Source organism: Mauremys mutica, chromosome 13 (genome assembly GCF_020497125.1).
Source record: "Mauremys mutica isolate MM-2020 ecotype Southern chromosome 13, ASM2049712v1, whole genome shotgun sequence".
Lineage (NCBI taxonomy): Eukaryota > Metazoa > Chordata > Testudines > Geoemydidae > Mauremys > Mauremys mutica.
This window is the reverse complement of record NC_059084.1, coordinates 43,514,447-43,537,007: the sequence shown is the minus strand read 5'-3', so window position 1 is coordinate 43,537,007 and position 22,561 is coordinate 43,514,447. Positions and strand designations below refer to the sequence as shown.

The 22,561-nt window shown below is 45.1% G+C and overlaps 2 protein-coding genes across 2 annotated transcripts; both read left to right on the top strand.

The window, feature by feature from the left end:
• Window positions 1-16,970: 16,970 nt before the first annotated feature.
• LOC123348606 (olfactory receptor 10C1-like) lies at window positions 16,971-17,906 on the top strand. Its single transcript, XM_044986175.1, has one exon. The coding sequence runs from the start codon at window positions 16,980-16,982 to the stop codon at window positions 17,904-17,906; it is 927 nt and encodes a 308-aa protein (XP_044842110.1). The 5' UTR covers window positions 16,971-16,979.
• Window positions 17,907-20,175: 2,269 nt separating this feature from the next.
• Window positions 20,176-22,561, top strand: LOC123347425 (olfactory receptor 10C1-like). Its single transcript, XM_044984842.1, has 2 exons — window positions 20,176-20,181; window positions 21,575-22,561. The coding sequence occupies exons 1-2, from the start codon at window positions 20,176-20,178 to the stop codon at window positions 22,559-22,561; spliced, it is 993 nt and encodes a 330-aa protein (XP_044840777.1).

Genomic DNA, 22,561 nt, shown 5'->3' with positions numbered 1-22,561 from the left:
ACAGTGTGAGCAAATTGTCTAGGAACGGGTTAATTTGAAATTCAGCTTGGCCCAGAGATCAAGAGAAAGTTGCTCTGCGTTCAAGGTCAAGAATCAATGCAGACTATACTAAGTACAAAGAAAAACTGCTTTTGGACCCAGCTGGCTGTGGAAAAATAGAGACAGAGGCAAACCAAAGGCAATAAAAGTTACAGAACTGAGATTACATTTGCAAAGCTTAACTGTCCAGTGAGGTCCAACAGTGTGCCTTTGCGACCCCAGAGCCAGTGTGGCTTGGTGACACTGGAGAAGCCACAGGCAGCTGACCTGAACTGGAATCTCTGAAAAAGACACCGCAGGAGATTCCAGGGTGTAAAAGAACAGCCCTCCCAAAAGCAGAAGCATGTTGGAAATTCTGGGCAAGCTGTATACAGGATAATCTCCCGTCCACCTATTCCCCTTCTCTGAATGTTATATACAGACGTGACCAGTCTGGATATGTGTGAGTATTAAAGTGGCTTAAGGCTTGGAGCATTCATATTTTTCCTGAGTGATGTGGGAGTGTTCCCAACACTCTCCATTGTTGTTTTATTATTTTTAATTAAGCTTTAAAATTTGATTATATGGTGTGTTTTCTTTATCTTTCCCCAACATCCTGCAGTGTCAGCCTGATCACCTGACATGAGGGATAGATTGGTAACAGAAATTTGTCACAGTTTGGTGAGCAATTGAGAATGGGGGAGCCCTGCAGAATTTACACCATCTATTTGTTTTACCCTTGTTATTTTATGTTTGCTTTGTTTGGTACTGTTGGTGTTATATGTTAAGGATTGCATGATTAAAGGTGAGCCCTAATAGGATAAGGAAACACTATCTGGTTTTGGTGCACTATCTGGTTCTGATTCTGTTCTGTTTAACCAGTTACTGTTGTTTTTCTGCTCTGTTCATTTGGATGTTAGGTGTGTGGGCGGAACTGAACTTCTCGTTCGTAATTCCTCAGAGTGGAAGCCATTGTGTGTGATGAAGCTCTGAGGTTGTATTGAGATCCTTCTGTCCCATCCTCTGTAACGGACAGTGTAATAGAAGTAGGAAAATCTGGCTTAGACCGTAATTCTCTCTGATCTCTGTGTAATTTTCTTTTCTGTTTAAGTGTCAGCAGACAAATGGGTGGGTCTCTGGGTAAACCCCCTAAAGGGGTTTGGATTATATGTTAAGTAAATGGCCTTTACCCAATGGCCATGTATTTTTGCCCAGGTGGCAAGCCTCACAAGGGAGGACTCAGTAGCCTTGTGAGTAAAAATGTTTTAGGGAAAAGACCAGAAGGGTGGGGGCTAGTTGAGAAGCCCACCCTCCTAGCTAAACTGGTAGTGGAACAAGTTGGTGCCCATGGAAGGGACGGTTCAGCGAGAAAAGCAGGATCGGGCCCAGGCAGGCAGGCAACAGACAGAGAGATTGGAAAACAGGTTGGAAACTTTTGAGGGTGTAGTGGAAGAAAGGAGTAAGTAAGTATAGGCATGGGGATTTCAAATACCCAGGAGGATATTTGAAATGGTGATTTGAGTTGATAAGTGATTTAAGGGAGATAAGCAAGTGATTTAAGGGAGAGTGAAAAGTTAACTCTGTAGTTGCTGGAGGGAACAGCAGTTGAACTTTGTAAAAATGCTAAAGAGAAAAGTTCTTGGTGTCTTTAAAATGTTTGTAAATAAATTCAGGCAAAGAAATTATTAGATTGCAATCATTTGGCTATAAACAATTTTGTTGAATTAGCTGAAGAATGTATACAGTGCTATGTAATTGAAATTTTATTAGGCTCTAAGGGCACTATAAGTGGTGATGTTTTCTTTCAGTGTTTAAAAGCAGGAGTTAAAAGTAAAAAGCAAGCCAGAAAGCATCTGTATTAATGCAAATTATCTAAATGATAAGGTAGAAGCCACTGAAACCTGGGCTGCCTATAAAACACATACAAGAAAATATGGGGTAATTCCCCTGGTTTGCCTGAAATCAACAAGGGTATTTGTATATTTTAAGCGATGATTGACTGCCCAGAAGGGGTAGACCTCTGTTTTTGTCTTTCAGATAATCAGAGAAAACTGATGCCAGCTGAACAGCATTCAACGTACCATGCATTTGCAGGCACAATAAAAATTATGTTTTGTGTTCTATGTTCTGTCTTGTGGTGTTTGTCTCGTGGCCAGAATTGTTGTGTTTAATATTTTAATGGGATGGTCTGGTTTGAAATCAAGCGGAAGGGTTGGATTGGAATGCAGATACTTGTTTTGTTCAATTTAGAATACAAACTGTTTGGATACATAAAAAAAATGTGATATACTAAAGTCTAATACATTTCCTTAAGTAAGAGAAAGAAACTTCATTGGCCAAATCTTTTAATTGAAAATTGTTATTAAAATTTGCATACCAACAGTCTTTGGAAGCAAGGACATGAAAAGTTAACCCACTCCCCATATTGTACATGGGATCCTTCTGGCTACCTCAGATTTCTAGCCAGAGGGCTGGGGATGGGGGAAAGATATTGGACTAGAGGTTGTATTGAATGAACTCATCAAAGTGGGTGTGCTTGTCTAGGCTTGTTGTTCCAAAGCTCTGTAATAAGGTTATTTTAGTAAAAGGGTATATATGGCATACATTGAATGGTAGGACTAGTGTGCTGTGTGGCGGCGATGTGTATGTGTTCATTGTTAAAAAAAGGTGTATAACTAAAAAGTAAAAGTTTCCTTTGTAGGTTAAAAAAAAGCCAAAAAGGGGAAAAGAAAAAAGAACGAGTTAACTGAAAAAACTTTAGCTAGCAAGCTCAGTCCAAAAATAAGACACTGACTCCATTCGAGGACACTGCTCACAGCTAAGACCTGGCTAACAATCAAGAAAAGGGGGGCTTGAATGTGCCCAAGCAGCTGTGAAATCTGCAAAACATTGCCAGGCACTAATGAAATGTGTTAGGTTTCTTTTTTCACAGGTAAAGAAGCGCTACCCAAAGACCCTAGCAGCCCTGCCACTCCTTGGAACCAGCAGACTGGATCAATGTAAAGGTCCACCAACGAAAGACTGCTTTGGCTCCATGCTGGAAAGGCCCTTATTAAGTCCTGCTGACTACCAACACCGCTGTGAAGTGCCAAAGACTGACTGCCTGGACCCATGATTCTCACTGCAAAAAGACCCCTCCACATCTGGAGAAGTCTCCTACTGATGATTAGCCTATTTCTCCTTCTAGCTTCACTGTGCTTTCTGGACAGCAGGGAAAAAGTACAAGGTGAAGTGCTAGTAACCTCTCCCTTGTCCACTGACAGACCTACTGTGCCTTTAAACTTTTCTAGAAAAAGCAAAACCATTACAGGGTGATGTGCTGGTAACCTCTCCCCTGTAGGATGCTGAACCATGGCTGTTTCGGGAAAGAAGATGGAACACTCACTCCACTGATATTGCCAAAGTCCAGGAATTCCTGACTAAAAAGGACATTGAGAACTGACCCTGGTGAAGAAACAGAAAATTATACACTGGCAGGAAGAAATTTGTGGGACCCCTGCTTGAAAATGTGGTATTGATTGGATTTTGGGGTTTATTCTACAGGCTGCACCCTGTGTTTTGGATAAATCCTTCAGCATGTATTGCCCTCCTTAATTGAATTTTAAATGACATTGCCCTTATCCAGTTTTCAGATCACTTCTGCATACCCAAATTGCTCACAAGGGGCTGCCATTAGATTAGCACAACAAAGAGCCTGGGTTATTTCCTCTGGAAAAAGGGGAAATTGACCAGATCCCTGTGGGCTAGGGCCAATAGTGCAGCAGCCATTTGGAATATTCTTAAAAGCCAAGAACATGATAAGAAATTGGGCCAACTAGAAAAGGCCACTATCCTTATTTCTGGAGCTCAGCTAACCCAAGTACAGGCTGGAGTTGGTGAGTTACATGTCATTTCCACCCTTAGTTCTATGACCCAGAAGTTACTGATAGAAATGGTATTGAATATCACTGAGGCTGGGAAGGCACTGCAGTGGGATCTAGTATGTTTAAAAATTCAGGATTTCCTGAATGACTAGCTGATGGCCATTCGGAGTGATCTTGAGCACCAGACTTGGCCCACTGCCCTTACAGACGCATCAGGAGTACCATCTGATCTGTGGTCATGGAGACATACTTTCACAGTGCTCCTTCCAAGCATATGGACCGGTTAGGGTGGGTGTGGGCTCCCACATACCGAATCCTGCCGGGTCCATGAGAAGGATAAATGTGGGACTGAATACCCCCTCATTAATGACCCCAGCTCCCTAGAGTTTAATTGCTTTTTGTCCTCAAAGTTTGAGAAAACTCAGCCAAAAGTTTGTTGAGTATTCTCAAAGGGGGGAGTTGTTGGTGTCACTAGGCATAAATCTAGGTAACTCGGGAGGATTGCTCTGGGCCTATGTGAACCAAAGTACCTCTATGTGAAGCGCTTCTGTTAGCCTTACTAAACTTTTGTAACCTCTTGTGCTATGTGCTGACTACTGGCAGCTGCAAGTCCGGTTGGTACTAGATGCAGCCTATATTAGATAAAATAGGTGGAAAGCAGATGCTGTAATCAAGGTTATATGCATGAGAAAATACTCCCCACAGTGGGAAAAGTACAGTTAAAGAAAAACAAGGGGGGTATAAATGCTGGGACCCCGCCTGGGTGCGGGTGTGCAGGATTTGAGATTGCTATTTCTCCCTTGCACCTTATTTGGGCTCAAATAAACTTGGTTTGCTTTTCCAGCCTGGTGTGTTAATTAGTGCAACGCACACCGGGCAACGAACCCCACTGTTGCCCCCTCGGGCCCTCTGGGCCAGCAACACTATTATTTTTTCAGCTTCAAAAGAAGTATTTAAGTATTTAAAACATGGTTACCCCTCTGATATTTATAATTAGATTGCACATGGTATATCTGAGGTCTAGGAGGAAATCTGCATTGCTGGTGAACTCATATATATCATTCTTTGGTCCTGGGATACGTAAAACCATTAATCACAACATCTATTTTTCACCAGGAATTCATTGTTCATCAGGGGTACATCCAGTGTGATTAATATGTCTCCTTCTCACCATGCCTAAATTTTAGGCATATTGAAAATCACTGTGATTCACAAAGCCTGGGTTTAGGGCCTAGCTTCCCTGTGGAATGAGAGGAGGGAGATAGACTCCAAATAATGGGCTCCACAAAAGCAAGGATAAACTAGCTAGTGGGAGATGCTGAATTGAGGCATGTGGGCTAAGCCCTGCCCCTCCACAGGAGTCCAGTGCCTAAGTCCAGACTGAAGTGAAGTGCCTATCTCTGCTTGTGTTGTCCAGAAAGGAACTGTCTTCTGGAGGTAGGTTCCTGAGGGGTTTCTTGCAAGAAACAATGGAGGAGGAGTTGGGTGCAATAGCAGCTTCCCTATAACTTTTAGGTTAGAAGCAGCAAAGAATCCTGTGGCACCTTATAGACTAATAGACATTTTGCAGCATGAGCTTTCGTGGGTGAATACCCACTCCATTGAATGCAAGAGTGGAAATTTCCAGGGGCAGGTAAATATATGCAAGCAAGAAGCAAGCTAGAGATAACGAGGTTAGATCAATCAGGGAGGATGAGGCCCTGTTCTAGCAGTTGAGGTGTGAAAACCAAGGGAGGAGAAACTGGTTCTGTAGTTGGCAAGCCATTCACAGTCTTTGTTTAATCCTAAACTGATGGTGTCAAATTTGCAAATGAACTGAAGCTCAGCAGTTTCTCTTAGAAGTCTGGTCCTAAAGTTTTTTTGCTGGAGGATGGCCACCTTAAGATCTGCTATTGTGTGGCCAGGGAGGTTGAAGTGTTCTCCTACAGGACAGTCTCTAAGGAAAAGGATAAATGGACACAAATCAGATATTAGGAATGGCAATATACAAAAACCTGTAGGAGAACAGAGAATGTTGTTGTACTCAGAACTGACTGAAGTGGGTCTGCAGTGAAGAGCATGTGAGCAGGGTTGTAAACATCTGGTTTTGGACCAGAACTCGTGGTAGAAAAGGGACACTTGGTGGCTCCAGTAACCAGTGCTGACCAGGCCACTGAAAGTCCAGTCGGCAGCGCAGCAGGATAAGGCGGGCTCCCTGCATGCCCTGGCTCCGCGTGGTCCCTGGAAGCAGCGGTATGTCCCCCCTCTGGCTCCTAGGCTATGGGGTAGCCAGGGAGCTCTGTGAACTGCCCCTGCTCCGAGCTCCGGCTCCCCAGCTCCCATTGTCCAGGAACCACAGCCAATGGGAGATGTGGGGGTGGTGCCTGCAGATGGTGCATCACGTTGAGCCGCCTGGCTGCGTATCCTCCTAGGAGATGGTAGGAGGACATGCCACTGCTTCCGGGAGACATTTGAGGTAAGTCTACACCTCCAACTGCACCCCAACCCCCTACCCCATCCCTGAGCCACCTTTTGCACCTCAAACCCTTCATCACCAGCCCCACTCCAGAGCCTGCACCCCCAGCTGGAGCCCTAATCCCATCCTGCACTCCCACCCCCAGGCACAGCGCAGAGCTCCCTCCCACACTCGGAACCCCTCATTTCAGGCCCCACCCCAGAGCCTGGACCCCCAGCCAGAACCCTCCCTCGCTCCCACACTCTGAATCACTTGGGTCCAGCCCATACCCCCCTCCTGCACCTCAATCCTCTCATCCTCTGCCCCACCCCAGAGCCTGCACTCCCATCCAGAGCCCTCATCGCCAGACTCAACCGAACCCTGTGCCCCTGCCCGGTGAAATTGAGTGAGTCAGGGAAGGTGCAGGAGATGGAGTGAGTGGGGTGGGACCTCAGAGAAGGGTGGGGCTGGGGTTGGGCCAAAACTGTTTGGTTTTCTGTAATCAGAAATCTGGCAACCCTAAATCTGAGTAAGCATCACCTTTCTTTGGGAAAGTGCTTGCAAGGGAATGGGGACAGCAATGAGAGTGTAAAGGGTTGTCTGAGTCTGGAAAGAGATGAAAGGGTCTTATCATCCATCCAGGATCCAGGGTTATTGATCTCTGGTTGTAAACATTCCTACCTTCAGAGGGCTTATGAAGCATTTAATGACCCCAAGTTAGCAGCTCTCTGCCCCCTGTCAACTGGGCTGGATGGCTTTATTGGACCAGCAAAATGTTGTCCCCAGGTTCAACATCTTCTAGCAGGCCCATGTAAGTGTCTAGAACTCTGACATTGAGAGGAGGGCACATTCCAGGGTGGGGTGGTGCAGGTGCAAATGTAATCTGGTTAAGTTTCATTCACTGCCGTACACGGTATTTATTAATTGATTTATTTGTGTGCCTCCCGCTGATTTAAATTGGTTGTGACATTTTTTATTATTCTCAGCCAGTTATATTACATTTTCTTAAATTGTTAAATAAAGGTGTGTTTATTCTAATCTAAGTGTCTATCAAGTGTTTATAATCAGTGCCTTGAGTAAGACCCATTGCATAGATTAGCTCAGGTTCATTCCTGGAGATTCCCAAGGTATGTCATTGAGTGAATGCAGGACCCAGCCCAGTAGAGGAACCACCAAGATTCCATCTTCACTGGTTTGTGGGTTTCACTGAGCCTTATATACAACATTGTCTTGGTTCTTAAAAACTTGGCCTTAAAAACAACATTTTTATTAAAAAAAATAGAACAACATAAAATTAAGACAGCTCACATTAAATGCATTAAAACTAGCTAATTGTTAGATCTCAAAATGTAACTGTAAACAGGGAATCATCACTTAGGGTATGTCTACACTACAAGACTATTTTGAATCAACTTAAGTCGAATTTGTGGAATCGAACTTATGAAGTCGAATTTGTGTATCCACACTAAATACACTAATTCTACTGTGTGAGTTCACAGTAACAGGGGAAACGTCGACTTTGGAAGCGGTGCACTGTGGGAAGCTATCCTACAGTTCCCGCACTCCCCGCTGCCCATTGGATTTCTGGGATTTCCCCTCAATGCATGCTGGGGGGAAAAACTGTGTCGAGGGTGGTCCTTGGTAACTGTCAGTATTCAACCATCACTCCCGCCGGCGGGAAATCAGTTCGCGCACTTTTCCTGTTATAAGTGACAGCGCGGACGCCACAGCACTCCACTGCGATCATGGAGCCCACTGCGATCATCGCTGCACTTATGGCCGTTGTCAACTCCTCGCACCTTATCGTACACCTCTTCAACAGTCAGATGCTGAGAAATCGGGCGAGGAGGCAACGGCAGTGCGGTGAGGACATGAAGTCTCAGACTGGCAAAGACCTGTCAGAAAGCACGGGACGCCGCACCGTGGAGATCATGGTGGCACTGGGTCATGTTCATGCTATGGGACGGCGATTCTGGGCCCGGGAAACAAGCACGGACTGGTGGGACCGCATAGTGCTGCAGGTCTGGGATGAATCACAGTGGCTGCGAAACTTCAGGATGTGTAAGGGCACTTTCCTTGAACTGTGTGACTTGCTGTCCCCTGCCCTGAAGCGCAAGGACACCAGGATGCGAGCAGCCCTGACAGTGCAGAAGCGAGTGGCCATAGCCCTCTGGAAACTTGCCACGCCAGACAGCTACCGGTCAGTAGCGAACCACTTTGGCGTGGGCAAATCTACCGTGGGGGTTGCTGTGATGCAAGTAGCCAATGCAATCGTTGAACTCCTGCTCTCGAAGGTAGTGACCCTGGGAAACGTCCAGGTCGTCATAGCTGGCTTCGCCGCGATGGGATTCCCAAACTGCGGTGGGGCTATAGATGGGACTCACATCCCTATCCTGGCACCCAGCCCACCAGGCCAGCGAGTACATTAACCGAAAGGGCTACTTTTCAATGGTGCTGCAAGCGCTGGTGGACCATAGGGGACGCTTTACCAACATCAACGTTGGGTGGCCGGGCAAGGTTCATGACGCGCGTGTATTCAGGAACTCTGGTCTGTTTAAACGCCTCCAGGCAGGCAGTTTCTTCCCGGACCACAAAATAACTGTTGGGGATGTGCAGATATCTACAGTGATCCTCGGGGACCCAGCCAACCGCTAATGCCCTGGCTCATGAAGCCCTATACAGGCGCCTTGGACAGTGAGAAGGAACTCTTCAACTACCGGCTGAGCAAGTGCAGAATGGTGGTGGAGTGTGCTTTCGGACGTCTCAAGGGGAGATGGCGGAGCTTACTGACTCGCTCGGATCTCAGCGAAAACAATATCCCCATTGTTATTGCAGCTTGCTGTGTGCTCCACAATCTGTGTGAGAGCAAGGGGGTGACCTTTATGGCGGGATGGGAGGTTGAGGCAAATCACCTGGCTACAGATTACGCTCAGCCAGACACCCGTGCCATTAGAAGATCCCAGCGTGAAGCGCTGTGCATCCGGGAGGCTTTGAAAGCTAGGTTCCTCAGAGAGCAGGGTAACCTATGACTGTCCAGTTGCTTTACAGAGAAGCTGAACCTGCCCCTGTTTCTTTACCCATTTACTGTTGACTCTCCTCTGCAGTCTCATACCCCGTTCACCCCGTTTGCCCCCTTCCAACACACGTGTAAAAATAAAGGTAATGGAGCATTGTTATTTAAAAACCTTTTCTTTAATAATGATTTCTCATCAAAGGGTTGAAACAGGGACGCGGACTGTGGTGGGTAGGGTGTGCAGTGATGTAGAGACCGCTTCTAGACTCTAGGAATGATAGGCTACTGCTCCTACAGCGGTCTCTGGGGGGAGGACGGTTACAGGTGGGTGTGCAGGAAGGGGTGAGGGGTGTAGGCTTTGGGACGGAGTTTGGGTGCAGCCTCTGGGCTGGGGGTGGGGGCGTAGGAAGGGGTGAGGGGTGTGTGGGAAGGGGGAGGAGGCATAGGGGGTTGCGGGCTGTGGCTGGGGCTGAGGGTTTGGGGCATTGTGGAGGCTCAGGGCAATGGTAGAAGGGCAGGGTGATGGCAGGCGCTAGTACCCTGGGGCAGCAGACAGCATTTGTGCTGGTAGCCGCTCTACTGTCAGGTAGGGACGCAGCACGGGGGGGGGGGGGAGACGACACGCCGGGGGAGGGGTGGCAGGTGGGCGCTGGGACCTGCTCCAGGCAGGGAATTGACGGGGCGGGGGGAGACCCACGTGGGCCAGGGCCCGATCCAGGCTGGGCCGGGGGAGAGACCCACCTTCAAGTATACCTGGAGCAGGACACCTGCCGCCTATGAACAGAACATTAAAAACACCTCACAGACTGACCAGGGTGCCTAGTGACTGCACTCAGTGAGTAACCTGCTGTTGATCCTGCCCCCATGTCTGTACCCTGTTCATGGTGACTGTCCTATGCAATTACCAAACCCCTCTCCCCCCTTCACAGAAAGTCTTCAGCAAACAAACATGACAGAAACAGTAATTAACAGCAAACTACTTTTAATACTCGACAACACAGTAAAGGTGAGAACTTTTCAAAATCTAGGGACTGAGAACTTTTGGGTAATTTAGCAGTCCGCTGTGGTGCAGTGACAGTTTTCACGGCCCTTGGTACCCTCCTTCTTGTTATTCTGGGAGAGGTGGGTATTGGAGTGTGTGGCGGGGGAGGGCGGTTGTAGACACAGTGCAGGGGGGCTCTGTCCTCCTGCCTGCGGTCCTGCAGAACATCGACAAGGCACCTGAGCATGTCCGTTTGCTCCCTCAGTAGTCCAAGCAGCGTTTGAGTCGCCTGCTGGTCCTCCTGACGCCATCTGTCCTCCCGTTCGCTGTGTGAGCACTGCTGCTGTGTGAGGTTCTCCCTCCACTGGCTCTGCTGGTCTGCTTCTGCTCTGGAGCAGCCCATAAGTTCAGCAAACATATCGTCCCGGGTCCTTTTCTTACGACTCCTAATCTGCGCCAGCCTCTGTGAGGGGCATGGTGGAGCAGGTCGGGATACTGTTGCAGCTGTGTGAGGGGGAAAAGGGAGTGAATTGCTTACAAAGATGCCTTTTCTTAAAAATGAAACATAGTCTACTCATTGCCTGTGAACCAGACCATGGACGGCACCTATCTCCTGAGCACTCACTCAGGGAAAGTTCGATTTCTCTGCATTCACTTTCATTGCCTGGGGTATTGCACTGCAGACCAGACAAGCGGGGCAGGAAAGCTGAATCCGTGGAGCAGCCAGGCATGGTAAGCCAAAGGCTTTTGGCTGCTTAAAAGTCAAAGTCCAGCTCTGTCCTCTTGCTGCAGGCAATCCTGAAAGCATAAACTCTGCCCCTGTTCCACCCCCTCGCGGTTTTCCCTTGGAAAAGATCCCTGTATGCTGTCACTCTGTAGCCTCCAGCACGTGGATCTAAAGTGACACTTCTTGTTGTTCTAAGGAACAGTGAAGCACTACCAATAGTAATAGTACAAAAATCACTCTACTTCCATGCAGGAGTCTGCGGGCGAGATCACCCTGAGGAGGGTGTCACGGAGAGACAGGGAGCGCATGCTGAATGAAAGCCAGCACAAGCCAGGGCCCTATGCTGCGATGCTCGTCAAGGCACTGGTCCCGGAGTACCAGCTGAGAGCGTGGCACGGAAAAGTGTGCTACCTCGGAGCACCCAATATCCAGCTCTCCCCAGGAACCTCCTCCATAGGCTTTTCGACTACCTCCAGGAGAGCTTTGTGGAGTTCTCCGCGGAAGAATCCTGTACCATTCCCCTGCATGTAGACCTTCTGTTCGCCTAGTCTATTTTCCTGTTCCATTAATAATAAAAGTTTACATGTTTAAAGCACTTACCGACTGATCCTTCTCCTGATTCAGGGTCCGTGGTAACAGCTGCGGAGGGTTGGTAGGGGATCTCAGTGAGGGTGATGAAGAGATCCTGGCTGTCGGGGAAATCAGCGTTGTAAGCGCTGTCGACTGTCTCCCCCTCCTCATCTCCTTCCTCATCTTCCCCATCTGCGAACGTCGACGAGGAACTGGCCGTCGACACTATCCCTTCGTCAGAGTCCACGCACACTGGTGGGGCAGTGGTGGCAGACCCACCTAGAATGGCATGCAGTGCCTCGTAGAAGCAGCATGTCTGGGGCTGGGCTCCGGAGCGTCCGTTTGCCGCTTTGATTTTATGGTAGCCTTGTCTCAGCTCCTTGACTTTCACGCGGCACTGCATTGCATCCCGGCTGTATCCTCTGTCTGTCATGGCTTTGGAGACCTTCTCATAGGTCTTCGCATTCCGTTTGTTGGAGCGCAGCTCCGAAAGCACAGACTCATCACCCCACACACCGATCAGATCCAAGACTTCCCGGTCAGTCCATGCTGGGGACCTCTTTCTATTCTGGGATTGCCTGGACTCCTCTGCTGGAGAGCTCTGCATCATTGCCGGTGCTGCTGAGCTCGCCCCGATGTCCAACCAGGACATGAGATTCAAACTGGCCAGACAGGAAAAGGAATTCAAATTTTCCCGGGTCGTTTCCTGTGTGGCTGGTCAGAGCATCCAAGCTCGGACTGCTGTCCAGAGCGTCAACAGATTGGTGCAGTGTGGGATAGCTCCCGGAGCTACTAAGTTCGATTTGCATCCACACCTAGCCTAATTCGACATGGCCATGTCGAATTTAGCGCTACTCCCCTCGTCGGGGAGGAGTACAGAATTCGAACTAAAGAGCCCTCTATGTCGAATTAAATGGCTTCCTGGTGTGGACAGGTGCGCGGTTAATTCGAATTAATGCTGCTAAATTCGAATTAAAGTCCTAGTGTAGACCAGGCCTTAGTGGGAATGTGTCTAGTGGGGTCCTGTAGGGATCGGTACTTAGCCTTTCACTAGTAAAGATTTTTATCAATTTACCTGGATTATATTTGTAGGTGACACAAAAGTTAGGGCTGTAGAAAATAATGAAATGGCTAGGTCATTGATTCTGAGAGATCTGAATTGCTTGGTTAACTGTGAACAAGCATACAATTGGCTTTTTAATCCAGCTACATGTAAGTGTATGCATCTAGGAAGAATGAATGCAGCCCATATTTACAGCATGGGAGACTCTATCCTGGGAAACAGTGACTCTGGAAAACATTTGAGTGTTGTAGTAGAAAATCAGGTGAACATGAGCTCTCAGTGCAATGCTTTGGGCCAAACAGCTAATTCCATCCTGTGATGCATAAAGAGGGGAATCTCGAGCAGGATTAGAGGGGTTATTTCACCACTGTATTCGCTACCGGTGTAACCACTGCTGAAATGCTGTCTACTTCTTCTGTCCACAATTCAAGAAGGTTACTGATAAATTTGAGAAGTTTCAGAGAAGAGCCATGAAAATCATTAAAGGATTAGAAAACCTGCCTTATAGTGATGGACTAAAGGAGCTCAATCTATTTTGCTTTAGAAAGAGAAAATTAAGAGGTGACTTGATTACAGTGCATATGTATCTACAGAGAGAACAAATATTTTAATAATGGGATCTTCAATTTAGAAGAAAAAGATATAACACGATGGAATGTCTGAAAGTTAAAGCTAGACAAATTCAGACCAGAAGTAGGGCATACACTCTCCATTGGAACAATTAACCAAGGGTCATGGTGGATTCTCCCTCACTGACAATTTTTAAATCAAGATTAGATGTTTTACGAAAAGATCTGTTCTAAGAATTATTTTGGGGACGTTCTGTGGACTGTGGTATACAGGAGGTCAAATGAGGTGATCACAACAGTCCCTTCTGTCCTTGGAATCTGTGAATCCAGATGGCTAGAGAGAGGCCACAGTGCTCATGTCGACAGCCTTACAAGCAGGTATCAAGGATACATTGACATCAAGAAACTGAGCTGCCTATAAGGCTTTGCGAACACCAGTGGTAGCTAAATCTAGGATTTGGGCACCTAAAGTGGCATTTAGGCACCAAACGCTCTTTGTGAATCTAACCCTTCCTCACAATGAGGATATGAGTCGTGGGGTAATGTTTCCACTGACGTGCATTAAAGAACATATTTTCAAAGGATTCTGGTCATTCAGGTGCCTAACTCTGAGTCAAGTCAATAGGAATTAGAAATGTACATATCTTGATAAACATGGGCCTGGCTGCCTAAGTCACTTTCAGAAATGGTACTTAAGCTTGTAAATCACTTAGATGTTTAGAAAATTATTTAGATTAGATTGATTAGAAAATTTTACCCTTGATTAATTAGGAACAGGTTCTGGCAATCTTTTCACACTGAAAATAATGGGGATTTTGTACATGAAGGTGCTATTAATTGTTTTTAAGAATCTTCCCTTTGACTTTGTGAAGTTATCATTTGTCAAAGGTAGCCTGGGCTCAGTCCTGTAGCTGTGATGTGATGCAACGATCCTGCCATTTCCCTTGGGTGGGAATTGTTTGCACTCAATGGCATTTGGCTGGAGGCATCCTGCATTTGGACCAAACTATGAGGCCCTTGCTTGGTTATGAGAGGTGGAATTTCGAAAGGTGCCCACAGGACTTAGAACTTTAACACACAACCAAAGATGCAAATATTCTGTGCCAAATTGTACTCCTATTGAAGTCAACTATTTGGTATTGATTTTAATGGGAGGAAGACACTGCCTGAATAGCTATGATACGGCTTCATACAATGGGGATTTGAACTGAATCAAAGACCAGGTCCCCAGGGTTTCCAAAGAAGCTGTTAAATTTTCCCATTTCTTCTGATACTGAATTTGTTGTTGATCACAGAAAGGAGATGAACATGGCCTACGGAGGAGGTGAGAAATTTTTTGTTTTGACTATATTTCCTTTGGATTCTTCTAAATGTGCTGAATCTAGATGAGTCTCCTTAAATTCCTATTATTTCTTGAACTGAAATGTGCTCTGTTTTAAAGTTCCAAGCACAGATATTCAACTGAGTGCAGAAAATGCTGATTTGATTAAATCAAAACCTTTTACATTGCAACATATTGATTCTGTCTAAATTTGGATAAGGCATTATCAGAAAGTTTTGTCTATTTTATTCAATTCAAAATGATTACATGAAAGATATCATTCAAACGTACAAAAATGAAATATTGTTAGACTATTGAAATGAAACATTTCATCCTGTATTCATAAGATTCCAACAAAGTACTTTTGGAATATATAATTTTGTAAAATAAAATCAGATATTTTGCCTTTTCATCCTGGTTTGTGATTAAATGAAATTTTGAAATCTTTGTATTTACCATGGGGCATAAATTCTGGTTTTTGATCAAATATAGTTAATAATATGAAAAAGGAAATTAATTCCTCAGCTCTGATCTCACTTAATTGAGTTTACACTGATGGAACCATGTGGACTTCAATGAACTGACTGTGTACATCAGATAGGGTAGATGTTTAGCTACCATAGCTTTCCTCCTGTTTTTTACTGGCATGACTCCATTAATTGCAATGAGTTTCACAGGGATGCCCTAAATAACTGTAATTTGACAGGTTTCAGAGTAGCAGCTGTGTTAGACAAAGAGACTTAGGAGACTGTCAATATATTTATTCAGTAATAATTCATTGTTGGACTTTTGGTGAAGACTCAGGGTGCAATTTTAGTGAGGAGCAGGTCTCAAATATAACTGAAATGAAAAATTGCGCTCAATAAAAACTGATTCCCATATATATACACATTCAAGAGGACAATAATTTTTACACTCATGATCTAGATGGTTTACACCAGGAGAGACACGTGTTCTCATCTTCCTTACCATAATATAATGTTACTGCAACTCATTTGGCTCCAGTGAAGCTACTCCTGATTTATCAGAGTATAATTAAGCTTAGAAAAGGGACAACTAATGGGGTAAATGTTAGACTTCTATCAAATCATGAATGGTGTGGAGAAAATAAAAAGGGAAGTCTTATTTACTCATTTGTATAACACACAAACCAGGGGTAACTCAATGAAATCAATAAGCAGCATGTTTAAGAAAAGCATAAGGAATTATTTCTTCATACGTACACAGTGATCGTGTGGAACTTATTGCCAGGGATGTTGTGAAGACCAAAAGTATAACTGGGTTAAAAAAAGAACTAGATAAGTTCATGGAGGATACGTCCATTAATAGCTATTATCGAAGATAGCCAAGGACACAACCCCATACTCTGGGTGTCCCTAAGTTTCTAACTATCGGAAGCTGGGACTGATTGAGAGGGGATGGATCACTCATTAAGGGCTCTGTACTTGTTAATCTCCTTTGAATCATCTTACAGCTTCCACTGTCAGAAGACAAGATACTGGGCTAGATGGACCATTGATTTGACTCTGGTTGAGCACCCTTACTTTCTGAAGTAAAAATAGAATTGGTGAAATGAAGAGGATTATCAAGTTTTATGATATGAGGAAAAAGGGAAAGTTAATGGGTAGATAAAGTGAGGCACAAACAGAGGTGGAGGGATGAAGAAAGAGAGGACAAAGTAAATCAGTTCAGGATTAGTGGCACTGATGTCAATGTACTGTTATCAGTTTCGTGGAGAAGAGAGGAGAAACAGGCCATTAGATTATATGTGTGTGTGTGATTGTGTGTGTGTGCTACTGAGTAGCACAGTGAATAGCATAACCTCCACATGTGCTTTTCATATAAAGAGTTGGAATTGCCATGCAGTGAAATTACGATAAACCTGTCCATATGCTCAGTTGAAGTATATTGGTGTAGCTTCCCAGATTGTGCCACATTCCTGTTGAGAATCAAATAAACGGTAATATATTATTTTAACATACATGTTCCAAGAAACTTGAGTGCAGATTTTGAAATTACTTACACCAATGTAACTCTATTGAACCTGATTCTGGTTGCACCTGTTTTATATAAGCATAAGGACATTGATCCAAGTATTTTTTTCTTCCGATGCTAGTATAGAACACGTGCATTTAATTGCGTTTATTAACATACACTAATATAAAGCCAGTGATACTGGGGAAAGAATGGAAACCATTGACTTCAGTGAAGTCAGTCTGGATTTACTGTGTTGTGATAAGAGAATTGGTCCAAAATGGTGTCAGTCCTGATTCATATCAGACAAACAGAGGTATGGTTCCATGGAGAGAAAGGTGAAAGAACATAGATTAATAGATAAATAAATTTAATTCACTATACCAAACTAATATGTAGTTTTTCTTTTTATTTCTCAAGATGACGTATGTTGATCGAGGAAAAAATGGGAAATAAGACCTCCGTGACGGAGTTTGTCATACTTGGCTTCTCTAACCACACAGACGGGAATATCATTCTGTTTGTGGTGTTTCTATGCATATACATCATCACAATGCTGGGCAACATCCTCATAATCATTGCCATAAGTGTCGATCGAGCCCTTCACACCCCCATGTATTTCTTTCTCAGGAACTTGTCCTTCCTGGAGATCTGCTACACCTCGGTCACTCTGCCCAAGATGCTGACCAACCTTCTCTCAGAAGACAAAACAATCTCCTTTGCTGGTTGTGCTGTACAAATGTATTTCTTTCTATTCTTTGGTGGAACAGAGTGCTTCCTCCTAGCTGCTATGGCCTATGACCGCTACTGTGCCATATGCAACCCACTGCGCTACACCGCCATCATGAATAAGAGGGTTTGCATCCAGCTGTCTAGTGGCTCATGGATCTGTGGCATGCTGGTGGCCCTGGAGCACACAATCTTTATTTTCACACTTCCTTTTTGTGGACCCAATGTTATCAACCACTTCTTGTGTGAGATCCAGCCACTGCTGAAGCTGGTGTGCGGGGACACCTACTGGAATGAGATCCAGATCATCGTGGGTGCTGCTATCATCCTCATTCTGCCATTGTTGCTGATCCTAGTCTCCTACACCTTTGTAATCTCCACCATCCTTAAAATTAGCTCTGCCGAAGGCAGGTGCAAAGTATTCTCCACCTGCTCCTCACACCTCATTGTGGTGACCTTGTTCTATGGGATGGCCCTTATCATGTACGTGCGCCCCAAGTCCAGCTTTTCTCCAGATGTGAACAAGTTACTCTCTCTGTTCTACTCAGTGGTGACTCCGATCTTGAACCCCATTATCTACAGCCTCAGGAACAAGGAGGTGAAAGATGCCTTGAGGAAAACAGGAATGAAAATATTCAGTTAAGACAAAGATTATTTTCCTTCATCAGGTTTGTCATCCGTGGACTGTCTAAACTCTAAGGGGACTTTACAGCTCTGAAGAGACCAACTGGCATCTGAACTCTACAAAAAATTTCCCTTTATCAAACTGGTCAACCTGTTCTGAAATATTGTATTTCCAGGAAATTTTTCATTAATATTTTGAATGTTGACAAAACAAATGAGGAAATATTAATTAATTTATTTATTTGAAATCCCCTTCTGGCCTTAAAAGCAATTAATTCTATTAAAACAAAGAATAAGAAAGGAAAAATCTGAAATGTCATCTCTCCCCTTCCCATTGTTTGAGCATCTCTAATTCTGTAATTCAAGTATATCTGGATTTTATGAAAAAATCTTCCTTATTTTAATCAGAACTGGTTGAAATTTCCCATATGACCTTTTTTCTTCCGAAACTGATGATAGAAATGTGTGTTGGGTAGTGAAATTTCATGGGACATACGAGGTCTAAGAGTAAATTTGCATTGTTGGTGTGATGCTTGCCAGGGCAATCCAGGGTTGCTTTATAGTTAAATCAAATGTAAGTTTATTAAATAAAGCACAGATATTCAAATGATAGTAGGCAGAAGCATTGGAAACCAATGATTACATATAAAATAAAATCATAACTGTGATGTAGAAACTCAACACTGGGCAAGAAGGGGTTAAGGGATTATTTTGGGCTGAGCCAGTGCCCCCCTCTGGGTCCCACATGCAACAAATGCTCCATCTGCTGGAGGCATTCAAAAACAGGGATTTAACTCATTTGAGTGGCAGAGCTGGAGGTGAGCAGACCTGCAGCCCACAGCTGCAGCAGCGCAGAGCAGAGGGAAGCCTAAAGGCTCTCAGACAACTGCCCAAAGGGGCCCTCCCTGAGGGAAGGGAGGACCCACCCTAGAGACAACCAGACAGGGAAGTATTCTGTGGATCTTGGACATAGGTAACCCTCTTCTTTTGGTTTGGATTTCCCCACCAGGGGAAAGCCTTGGATGAAACACTCCGGGGCAGGTGGGACAAACGAGAGGTTGCCAGGGCCCAGGTTTGGAGCACGGTGGAGTGGGAGGACTCAGGCTCCTCTCCTCACAATCCCTTTGGCAGTCAGCTGTTGCAGCCATGCCCACTAGGCCATGCTCCCCAACCAGACCCTGGATGAGGACTATTACTTAACACACCCTCTAGAGACTAGATTTAATTAACAACCACCTCAGGAACAAGGAAGTGAAAGATGCCTTCAAGAAAACAAGGCCAGAGACAGGACACTAGACGGGGAGCGCTCTGAGTTAGTACAGAGAATTCACCATTTACACTAGTGTAAGCTTCCAAGTGACCCATACCCCATGCTGAGGAAGGCAAAAAAAGTGGCTGGGTCACTACAAAAAGTAATTTTCCCTCTGTTGATACCTCACACCTCATTGTCAACTGTTGACAATAGGCCACTTCCAGCTTGATCAAATTGGACTAGTTAGCACTGACCACCACTTGGTAAGGCAACTCCCATCTTTTCATGTGCTGTAATATATATATATATATAGATACACACTGCTTACTGTATTTTTCACTCCATGCAGCTGATGAATTGGGTTTTAGCCCACAAAAGCTTATGCCCAAATAAATTTGTTAGTCTCTAAGGTGCCACAAGGACTCCTCGGTGTTTTTGCTGATACAGACTAACATGGCTACCACTCTGAAAAAAACCCAGGTTCTCTTCCAATCTGACCCAGAGGAAAATTCCTTCCTGACCCCAAATATGGTGATCAGTTAGACCCTTAGGACATGGGCAAGACTCACCAGGCAGATACCTGGGAAAGAAGTCTCTGTAGTAACTCAGAGCCCTCCCCGTCTAGTGTCCATGATTTGAGGACTTCAGTAACTCAGCCTGAGGTTAGGGGTCTCTTACAGGAGCGTGTGGATGAGGTTCTGTGGCCTGCAATGTGCAGGAGTTCAGACTAGATGATCACGGTGGTCCTTTCTGACCTTATAGTCTATGAGTCTATGAGTAACAACGTACTCTCCTCTCCAATAAAGTATAACTCTCCAGCACTTTACAGCCAGGCTGGCTGTGACCTCCTGTTTCATGAGACAAAACACAGTGTTGGCTTGTCTCCTCGGGGAAGGATACAGAGAATGTGTAGCACCCCTAGATATATCGAACTCCCCTTTATTCTGTATTCAAGAGGCCCTCCTGCTGATTGATTATTCCTGTATATTTGCTTTTTTCTAGATATCACAATCTCTTAATCAGCACTTGGCTCAGTATGCAAGTAAGCTAAAATTATGAGGCAGATAATATACAATGCACACATGACTAGACAGGAAGATAAGCATCTGTTACCAACTGCCTGAAAGGCCCATGTCCTAGATGTGTCATCTCCTGGTAACCTTCCTTACCTTCAAGACCTTAAGAAAGTCATTTCCAGTATAGATGCATACGTTTTTAAATATTAGCCATCCATGCATTTCACAATAATTATGATGTCCACAGGGCTACTTACATGCCACCTGTTGGTGAACTAATATGCAGATATTTGACCTATAGAATCCCTTAAAATACCTCTGCCCCACCCACCAATGCCCTCTGAAAGTTAGCAACAAGAGGTTGCTGGTTCACAGTTGGTCAGCTTATTTTTATGATTGTGGGGTCCTGGGACATGAAGAATCCTTCATTACAGGATCTTTTTTCCCCCTGGGGAATTCATTGTTAGCCAAGGGTTCATCGAGTATTATGAGTTTTTCTCCTTCTGAGAAGGCCTAAGTTGGGATTCACAGAGCCTGAGTTAGGGGCCAAGGCTCCCTGTACAATGAGTGGAGGGAAATAGGCACCAAATAATAAGATCCATAAAAGCCAGAATGCTGAGTTGGGAACTGCCTAAACTAGCTAATTGGAGATGCCGAGTTGAGGGGTGTGTGCTAGGCCCTGCCCCTCAACAGGAGTTCAGTGACAAAATCCAGGCTGAAGAGAGGTACCTCTCATGTCTTGGGTTCCACAACCAGGAAGCCCTCTCAAAGAGTTAGGTGCTTCTGGGGTTTCTCGCAAAAAAACAAAACAAAACAAAAAAAACAACAATGGAGTAGGTTGTGCAGGAGAAGCTGCCTCAGAACCTTTAGCTCAGTGGCTAGGGCACTCACATGGGATGTGGGAGACCCCCTGAAGTTCGGTTCCCCATCTGTCTGATGAGGAGAAGGGATTTGTATCAGGGTTTCTGACATCACAAATGACTGTCATAACCCCTGGTTACAGGATATCCTGATGTGGGGCTCCCTTGGTCTCTCCTGTTGGAGCTGTTCCACTTGAATAAACAACTAAAAGTCATTGGAGCAGGGGGACAGGAACCCAGGGCTCTCAGCTTCCAGGGGATTACGCTAACTGCCACACAGGAGAGTCAGTCTCACAAACTCTCTGCCCCAAAGAATATTCATGCATTTAACCAAAGTGAAACAGCTTCAACAGGAAGGACTGAAGCCAGACCATACTGGAATATCCCATAGGCATTCACGTGAGAGAAGGGGAACCTTTGTTCAATTCCCATGTGTTTGTGAGACTCGTTGGGGCGGGACAGGAACAGGGTTGTTCCCCATCCCAAGTGGGTACCCTAACCACTAAGCTAAAAATTCTGAAGGATGTCCTCATCCTTGGCTGTTTTTTTGTGGAGTTAGGTGCCCACTGTGACTAAGTTTGTCATTCTCAGCTTCTCTAACCACCCAGACATGAATCTCATTCTGTTTGTGGTGTTTCTATGTATCTACATTGTCACAGTGCTGGGCAACATTCTCATCATCGTCGTCATAAATATCGATTCGACCCTTCACACACTGATGTACTTTTTCCTTAGGATCTTGTCCTTCTTGGACTTCTGTTACACCTCAGTCACTCTACCCAAGATGCTGGCCAACCTCCTCTCAGAAAATAAACATATTTCCTTTTCCAGTTGTGCTGTTCAGATGTTTTTCTTTCTATTCTTTGGCATTACTGAATGCTTTCTCCTGGCTTCTATGGCATATGACCGCTATAGTGCAATATGTAACCCATTGCGCTATGTTGCCATTATGAATAAGAGGGTTTGCATCCAGCTGACAGGTGGTTCGTGGATCTGTGGCATGCTGGTGGCAGTGGGGCACACAACCTCTGTCTTCACACTTCCTTTTTGTGGGTCCAATGTGACCAACCACTTTTTCTGTGATATCCAGCCAGTGCTGAAGCTGGTGTGCTGGGACACCTCCTGGATTGAGATCCAGATCATCATGGGTGCTGCCTTCACCCTCATGATGCCATTGTTGCTGAGCCTGGTGTCCTACATCTGTATCGTCTCCACCATCCTGAGAATTAGGTCCACTGAAGACAGGCGTAGAGCCTTCTCCACCTGCTCCTCAGACCTCATCGTAGTGACACTGTGCTACAGGACTGCCCTTATCATATACGTACGCCCCAAATCTAGCTATGGTCTGGGTGTGGACAAGCTGTCCTCTCTTTTCTATTCAGTGGGGATTGCACTCTTGAACCCCATTATCTACAACTTCAGGAACAAGGAGGTGAAAGATGCTTTGAGGAAAATAACAATGAAAATCTTTTTAAAAAATCAGATAATTTTCCTTCAGTCACATGAGCCTCTGAGAAATATCTCCCAAGTAGTGTCTCAATCATAA